This window comes from Diadema antillarum, unplaced genomic scaffold, assembly GCF_040938485.1.
Source record: "Diadema antillarum isolate AM-2024a unplaced genomic scaffold, OU_Dant_1.0 seq00001050_RagTag, whole genome shotgun sequence".
Classification (NCBI taxonomy): Eukaryota; Metazoa; Echinodermata; class Echinoidea; order Diadematoida; family Diadematidae; genus Diadema; species Diadema antillarum.
Window position 1 is genome coordinate 292,749 of NW_027271880.1, and position 8,998 is coordinate 301,746.

Sequence of the window (8,998 nt, forward strand, 5' to 3'; positions counted from 1 at the left end):
TCGTTTCGAACTAGAACTCGATAATGAATCAGCATTCCATCAGGTCTATTGTGCATCTGAACTAATAGCGACCATAGGACGGTATAACTGGGTGACCTTATACCAGTCACTCATAACCATAACAGCATGCACATTGAGAAACTGTACATCTATACGATGTTTTCCAGAACGGTCAAGATTAGCGTCTGAACGGTCTGTCGGCTATACGATGATTCTTTATTCGTCGTTTCTTTATTGAGTTCTGCTATAAACTGGCTTGCATCTGAACGGGGGACTGTGGGTTATCTACAAACTCACTGCATGATAATGCAGGACATGCAGTGGCTAGAATGTCACAACTGATGGTAGATATACATATGAAAAGTTTGACTACACAACGATTGAACTCCATTCTTGTGAACTTGAGATATTTGCGATTAAAGCAGCTAAAAAACATGGAAAATAATTTTTAAAATGGGATATTTTCAAATATAATTTCGAGAATATTCCTTGCTATGCAACAAATGAGGCAGGACTGGAAAGGTTAGACCCTATAATTTGCTATATCTGATGATGGACTCACTTTAAGATGTTTAGAAATAGCACTTAACCCATTTTGCAATAAAACATTGATATAGGCTGATACATCACATCTAAATCACACTTAGCACTAGGTTGTTCTTTAAAATCTATACTGGCAAATCAACACAGATTATATGTTACAGCTCATATAATTGAAAATGAAAGAGGAATATGCATAAATGCATATGTGAGAGAGAAAGAGGCAGAAAGGGAGAGAAAGAAAGAAAGCTAGAGAGAGGGAGGGAGAGAACCATCTGACTCACTCACTGAAACAGATATATCAGAAGTTTGTAAAGTACCGTATTCACATGAGGACGCATTGCTAACGGACCAATTGTAAGAGTGCAGGAGAGTTCAAGCAGTAAGACTTAATGAAGTTGTATACCCAAAATAAACTGCATCTCATCACTGTCTGTCCATTAATCTCTTCCCCAAAGCATAAGACCAAAAACATACCAGTATTGCTGGTATACTTTTCTATTTCCATTTCATTCATGCTTTTTTAATCATCAAATTCCAACAATTTGCCCCAAAATGGAGAGGAAGGCAAAAGCGGCGCAAGCGTGCCGGCCATTTTTTTCGAGTCCGTAATTAGCCAAAATGCTTCGCCGCCGCCGCTGTAGCTTCCACCGTTGTGGCCAGCTACTGCAGTGACCACTAACAAGCCAGTAATTACTGGACGACTGATTACAGCTTTTGTACGGGTAAATAGATGCCCTCTTTGAACGGCATACCGCTCCTCAATAATGGAATTCGGGTCAATTGCACCTGCGAGGAATCGTAATTGAATTTGGATGGGGTTGGAAAGTGCATTCTATTAACTACTGACCATTCAGAAGTAATGGGATAAAATATATGCATTTTACTGAAAGGAGATGTCACTAAATATATCGAATAACAGTATCATGACACGATCTGCGAGGCTGCCGAGTTTCTACACTGGCCACTGTGAACACAACTTTCTTCCATACAATTCCTGATAATATGTTTCACATACATCAAAGGAAGGTGCATCTTAAATAATCGGTGGTATTGAGGATGACATCACATGTTTATGAGTGATTAGAAATGCAATCTTTATAAAAGCTCTGAATCATGATTTCTTTGATATCAATAACGAGTGATCAATATTTTCTGACTGATGAAATTGTTTAGTCTTTCACAGTAGATGTATCTAGTGCAGAAAAAAGACCAGAGCTATGCTGCATTTTGCTGGTAGGGCAGCAAAAACAAAGAGGAAAAAATGGAGAAGGAAAAATCGTTGTGCACTCTTAAATAATGGATCCTGGGTTGCGTAGAAAAGAGATTTATTTACAGTAGGTGTATTTACACGAAGGCCTATATAATTCGCCATGGAGACGGCATTTCCTTTGCAGAGGGATGGCAATGTTATCAGTGAATAGAAAAACATGTACACAGCAGGGGAGAGGCAAAAGCCACTACATCATCACCCTTGTCAATGGCAGACAGGAACTCAGATGCTTAGAACAGAGAGTAACCGGTTGATGGATGACTATTAAAGAAAAGCGGATGGGTGTAGAAAGAGAGAGAGATGGGGGGGGGGGGGGGGGGGAGAAGGAGAGAGAAATAGAAAGAGAATGAAATGGGAATGAAAAGAATAAACAACAACAAATGATGGGATAAAAGATATGGATGAAAAAGAAATAGAAGGGACAGATACATAGAGTAATGGCACTAGGAATGTGTAAAGGAATGAAGGAAAACAATCCCCCTCCTCATACTATTTCAGTGAAAGGCGTAGCCATTCAGCAGTGGTCAAGTTAGAAGGCCCATTCACACACAAAAATTACCAGTTTTGCATCAATTTCCATAAATTATTTCTAGATGTATGTAAAAGGGCCTAGAAAAGAATGGGGATAGAGAAGAGACAAGGAAAGAAAGAGAGAAAGATATATAGATGAGAGAGAGAAGAAGAGGAAATAGGGGAGACAGATGTAGAGGGATAGACTGGAATGACAGGATTGAGGAATAGACAGTTACCAATGTGCTGAAATGGAGAAGAAACAAGAGGAGGCAAGATATGAACAGACACACAGGACACACGTGGACAGGGAATGGAAGAACATTAAAGGGACATTCCAGACGATTTTCATAATTTCACATCACGTAGTACATAAATAGACAACTCCATGTATAGAGTTATGGAATTTATTGCTGTTCTCGAGCAGAGAAACAATATTTTGAAAAACCTTACACAAATTACACTGAACAAGGATGATGACATAGGAGGTTCACATATTTCAGAAATGTAGTGCTCAGTGTAATTCCATTACAATACCGCTTGCTTGCGAGTTCACAAGTGTATAAACTATGCATGCCTTCTCTTTTGTTCTGCTTCCTTGAGTCCCCAACTCCTGCATTCTTATGGTGACTCTGCCATGTCATCATCCTTGTTCATTGCAATTTGTTCTAAATTTGGAAAATATTCATAATCTTCGTCCCAATTATCACAAATTCTGAAACTCTGTCCTCAGTATAACTAATTTATAGTTGTTCAAATGAAAAAATCTGAAAATTATCTGGAGGTCTCCTTTAAATCAATTGGATTAACAATGCCAGCAGACATTGAAGCCTGAATGCAGAGACTGTAATGCATGGTCTCAGAGATGAAGCCATGTAAAGTGCATTGTAAGAACCAGTAAAAAGAAACATTGCAGAGATATCAGACTGCTACAAAGATTGCAACGTGGAAGGGCGACAACCCTGGCAAGCTGTCAGGAGAGCCCTGCCCGTCCCGATCCACCCCACCGTCTTTCCTTGTTGCCGTGGCGATGCAAAACATTGGCTGGCCCCCTCGTGCCAGCCCGCAGGATACGCACGCCCGCGTCTGGGCAAACAGCTTTCGCCGATTTTGATACAGAAATCTCGGTAATCTGCCACAGGCTTTACCCTGTGGAGAACCACAGGGACATGGAGGTATTAAGTGATGAAGCAATGAGCTGGTACATCGTCGTTGTCATCATCTACAACAACGACAACGGGGACGACCGACGGACGCAGCTAGATCAGATCAAGAGTGCCCTGTCCTCTGTGCTGCTGCTGTTGTATTTGTGTGTTCCTGTCATGAAAATAATAATGTACCTTGGCAGCTACATGTAGATGTGAGCGGGGAGCAATGACCGATGAGAGATTTTGTAAGACGTGAGTCGACAGGACGGCGAGTTTAATGTCGACAGAATTCTGTGTTTCTGCTGTGTTGTCAGTCATCGCATCACTCATCGCCAGTACGCGACGATGCCAAGCGATAAACTGATGATTCACGACTGCCTAATGCTCATTACTCTTCCAAAGTTTTGGACCCATACACTGCTTGCTAGTCCAAAGTATTCTTCCAAAAGTTAAAACATTTGAATATGAAGTTGAAACTCTCAGGAATAACTGGCATTGTTTCATGTAACTTGAATATCAGTCACATAAGAAACCTTGATTATCACAAAAACATTAATGTATTATATCTTCAATATAAAAAATCTAATGCACTCAAAAACTTGTTTGTTGACAACAGGTCTTGCAAAAAAAAAAATCTTCCTTTTCATGCTCACAGCACCATTCACTCATCTCTTAACAATACTATCTAATTCTGGCATGAAGCCACACTATGATCATCAATTAATCTATGAATGCATTATTGTTTCCATTCGGTATAAAACATCAACATCACATCCCTACATGAGGCTACAATGAACTTGCGATCAATATACAGTGAATCGCATCTCATACTACGGCAACAGGCTAAAACCAGTTGCACAAACACATCAGTCAATTTAGAATGGCTGTATTTCAAGCCACTATCTCATTGAATTACCCCCAAAAAGTAAGCTAAATTGAGCAAGAATGAAAAGAACACCTATAAATCAAGAGGATCACATGAAATACTTAATGTGAATAGAGAAAGAGACGTTGTTAATGCAAGCCACCACGTACATTTCCCTCCACAAAATGCTACCTAGGAAACGGCTACCATTACAGCTTTGATGTAAGTACAGTAAGAGAAAGGTAGAGGAAAACGATGGGGGGGGGGGGGAAGGAGATTTATGCTTTCAATGTAACTTATGTTCCACCATTACAGTAATCCCATAAAAGGTATCAAATGTCTGTTGGTAACTTGATGACAATCTTCTGAGCGTCATCCTCTAATGTACACATATCTTATTGTGCTTTCTGTGATGGCGGCTCATCAGTTGCCATGGCAACTAAAAGGCAATCTACACAACTCAGCCCATCAGCTTCTTGAAAGACCCTCCACAAATAACGCAGATGCTGGCCTTACGGGGAAAAAAAAGGATGAAGGGTGAAGATTTTAGAAATGCAACTAGAAGATGAGGTACAAATCTGCACATATTTTATGAGAAGCTTTCACCTTCTCAGCATAATACTTGGTAACCCCTGCAAAAAGAAGAAGAAGAAGAAATAGATAGATAGATAGATAGATAGAGGAAGAGACTGAGGGAGAATATGAAGCAAACTTGAAGACAGTGATTGAGAGTGAGAGTAAAAGAGATTGAAAGAAAGAAAGTTTGGGTTGCATAACTACTAGAGCTTGTTCTTGAGACCAACTTTACACCACTGTTATTGCTCTTTATCTTATCTCATAGATCTGATAGATTTGTGACCAGTAAGCATCATTTTTATCATCAAAAACTTTAATGACATTTTTCTCTTTTGAAATTCTTGATATTTCACATTCTATGACAAACAGGCTATAAAAGTCCAGTCACATCAAATAAAATATGAGTTTATTTTAAAAGTCAAATCACTGAATCTGATCCCAATTATGAAAGCATAAAGAAACATATCTACAATATACAAGGCATCGTTCCCTGTACTTATTAAAAGGGCAAATGTCTACTTAAATATCCTGGAATAATGAGTCATTTTTGTTGTTTTCTTCCAGTGAAGGAAGGAGGAATCTCATGCACTTCTTCTTGAAGCTGCGGTGTAATATTTCAAACAGTCCAAGCAGCTGGCCAAAGCCACTGGTCTTTAACTGACCACCTGAAATCTTTACTACCTCATGGCAGGTGTGATGAAACTATTGTGAATGAGTGGACATTAGCTTTGGTCAACTTGGTCTTAATTTGCTTGAAAGGATCCCTGGATTTCATTACAGTGACCATACCATGATAATAATTGTAATGATTGATGTTGGCATGGTATCGAACATAAAATCATCAAACAAACAAATAGCAAAGTGGCTTTACATCAAAAGACTGTTCTAATCACCCCTAACTAGAGCTTTCTGAAATGGAACTCATGAAAAACTGTCCATTCAATACACCTTTCAACTGATTCCACTTGACAGTGGTAGGTTTAATGTACAACTACAATGTATATCAACTACTAATTTGTCATAACTTCTTAATTGTTAAAAAAAAAATCTGCCACCAAATGAATGAATGGAAAATATGAGGAATTTCAGTCATGATTACTTTCCTTCGGTTTAACTGCAAGTGGAACACTGATCTTTTCTGTGGAGCAGAAAACTCTTGTTCTTTGAAAAAAAAAAAGCTAATGTCAATGTTTACGAGCTCTCTGGGCATTCGAGCAAGAACAAGAATCAGTCTTTCCTATTCTGGAAAATGTTCCATTTCTCGGTGAACCATATATGGTGATCAATGGCTTCCATGAAAGATGACCCCCACCCTCTTCAATTCAGGGTGTCGAGATTAAAATGTCAGCCCCATGAATTAAGTAAGACAGGCTTACGGGAATGCGCATGTTTGGGGTTTTTTTTCCCCTTCCCACCACAGGCATCCAAGAGATGTAGTTTGACATCCCTTCAAGTTATCACACACAAACACACAAATGGAACATCTCTGGAATGGTAATAAATTTCGACTCAGTTTTTCGGGTCTGCTGCGCATCACTTCCCCTTGTCGCAAGAAGTTATTGCTTCAACACGTCACGTGTTGATAATAAAACAGCTAATGTATACATTCTCTGAGGTTTTACATGGAGGGATGGGGAATCTGGAAAATGTGCTTCCCTACACTCTGACTACTCTCATAAAAAGGATTGTTTCATACTTTGTGTGAACACTGCAAAGTGATCAGAGTCTCAGTGAAAATAACATTTTCGAGAGAACCTTCCCAATTCAAAGTGCAAGTTTTGCAACGTTTGAAACCAAAGATATTGGTTAAAGTGCAACTTCAATGCCAAGTGCTATGACATTCTGTGAAGATTTGATCTGCTCGCACAAAGTTAGTCTGTCTTGGGAACATGTCATGAGCTGGTGGGCCAGCCTGGAATAAAAAGTACAATTTGACATGAACCAATTCTTCCAGAGTAAGGTAACTTTAAAATCTTTCCTTTATGCAGCTACATCCAGTAAACTCCCAGAGATATAAAGGCCGTGGCTCTCAAATCACATGCCATGAGCTTGAGCCAGTGAGAGTGAAGTGTCGTGCCATAAATCTACTCTAAAAAATCTGCTCCCTGAAACAAGCCTCTGGGATTTTTACATCTCTCACGAGACATCAATGGCTTTTCTGAGATTGCTGATTTGGCTGGAGACATCAATCCCTTCACGCATCTCGCAATAAAAGCTCTGTTTATTACTCCAACCAATTTTGATCAGGGATGAACTTGACACTTTGACAGGAAACGTGCTGAATGCATCCCTGATGCTCACCAGAGCTGCAGCTATCTGCAGAAGGTGCATTAAACCGTTGAGGACGGGCCAATTTTGCTACAACACCCGTTTCCCATACACCCTTGCCTGAGTATACTCGGTGCTCGTCCTAAACGGGTTAAAGACGTCTTTTTTATGTCTGCAGGAATATGTCAGTAAGTGTGCCCTACCGGTATCAATCACTTGTACATATGCATGACTTCAAACATACTTTTGTTACGACAGAATATGGGATATGTTGAGATACCGTTACAGATTTGGATATCAAAGTACTTTACAAACAATCTGCAGTAGATCTGAATGTTGTAACCAATGTACACCCTACCAGTATCAATCACTTGTAGACGCATGACTTCAAACAAGCTTTGTTTTGACAGAATATGGAGTTGCTGAGATAACTTCACAGATTTGGATATTAAAGTATTTTAGAAACCGTCTGCAGTAGATCTGAACGTTGTAACGACTGTATACTACATCTTCAAAAGCAACCTACTCCTACCAATATTTTGAGATGATGAACAAGAAAAAAAATAGAATTACCGTAAAAGTGGATATTTTCAAGGTGTGGAAATTTTTGTGCATTTCCCATGACCAGAAACTAGTGTTAAGATAAAGGCACACAAATATTTTTGCATGTGATATGTCACACTTTCTAATGTTTTAATTACATGGAATCAAAAACATGCGAAATTCGTTACACCCGGCAGAGGGTGAAAAATTACTTGTGCAAAAATAATCACTTTTATAGCACTACTTACTGTCGTGCAGAAGAAGGTTGGAAAAAAATTAAAATCTCTCATGCAGGTGCCTAAGTCTCGCCCTGGAAGAATGTTTTCTTAATACAGGAATGAATGATTCACAATGTCTCCACACGGGCAGGGGTCATATCTCAAGTTCAGTGCCGGCTTTATGAAAATATTACCAGAAAACTACCCAACATGGAGTGTGTGTGAGGGGGGGGGGGGGAAGGAGGGGAGAAATATGATGGCAATATCACTGCACTTTCTTTCAGCCAATGCAGGAAGAAAAGTCTCCCTCCTTTTTTCTCCAGTGCTCTTGATCTCTGGAACTCTCCCTGTCAATCAGCCAAAAAATGTGTTCGACATAGAATGGGCCAGGCTCTTTTTTCTTTTCTTCCTTCCCTTTCTTTTTTGTCGTCATTCAAGTGACAATTGTGTGCACACTAAGTAATATGAATTGTATATTGACTCTCTCGGATGAAAACACTGAAAAGGCAAACAATAAAAGGGAAAAAAAGGAGATTGAGGGAAACTAGCTGAATTCTTTGAAAGGAAGAAGAAGAAGAGGAAAATATAATTGGCAATCACTCTATGAAAACAAGTCTCTGTCCCATGAGAATATGGAGCTAGGAAAAAAGAGATGAACTCTTGACACCTAGAAATGATTTGTAAAAATCATAAAAATGAGCATACCTCAATAATTTTGAATAAATTCTCCCCCTACAAAGCAATAGTTTGTGGGGTTTTTTTTCAAGGCAAAGATCTCCAAACATTGGTTTTTCAAAAACGTTTTTGAAGGAAAGTGCTAAAAGGGGGGAGGAGAAACAGTGAAAAAAAGTAAGCTGAGGACATGCACACACAACCAACACATTTATATCAAGCCATACGCTCTTCAAATACAGATTTACCACAAGCTAAAATGCCAAATATCATCCATTCAACAACAAGCCAATCTAAGGGAATTCTGGTCACTAGAATAATGGCCAGTCGGCTCGGCAATCCGAGGAATTTTGCAGCCGCTTTACAACAAAACAGCGCAGATGTG

At 39.3% G+C, this 8,998-nt stretch overlaps 1 protein-coding gene across 1 annotated transcript in view; it reads right to left on the reverse strand.

The window, feature by feature from the left end:
- LOC139743112 (semaphorin-5B-like) overlaps nt 1-3,801 on the reverse strand; it is a 73,688-nt gene extending 69,887 nt beyond the window's left edge. The window contains exons 1-3 of the mRNA XM_071653617.1: nt 3,664-3,801; nt 3,257-3,472; nt 2,563-2,569 (exon numbers count right to left, since the gene is read on the reverse strand). Of these exons, the coding sequence (XP_071509718.1) occupies nt 2,563-2,569; nt 3,257-3,472; nt 3,664-3,801 (361 nt within the window). The remainder of the gene's footprint in view (nt 1-2,562; nt 2,570-3,256; nt 3,473-3,663) is intronic.
- Nucleotides 3,802-8,998: the final 5,197 nt, after the last annotated feature.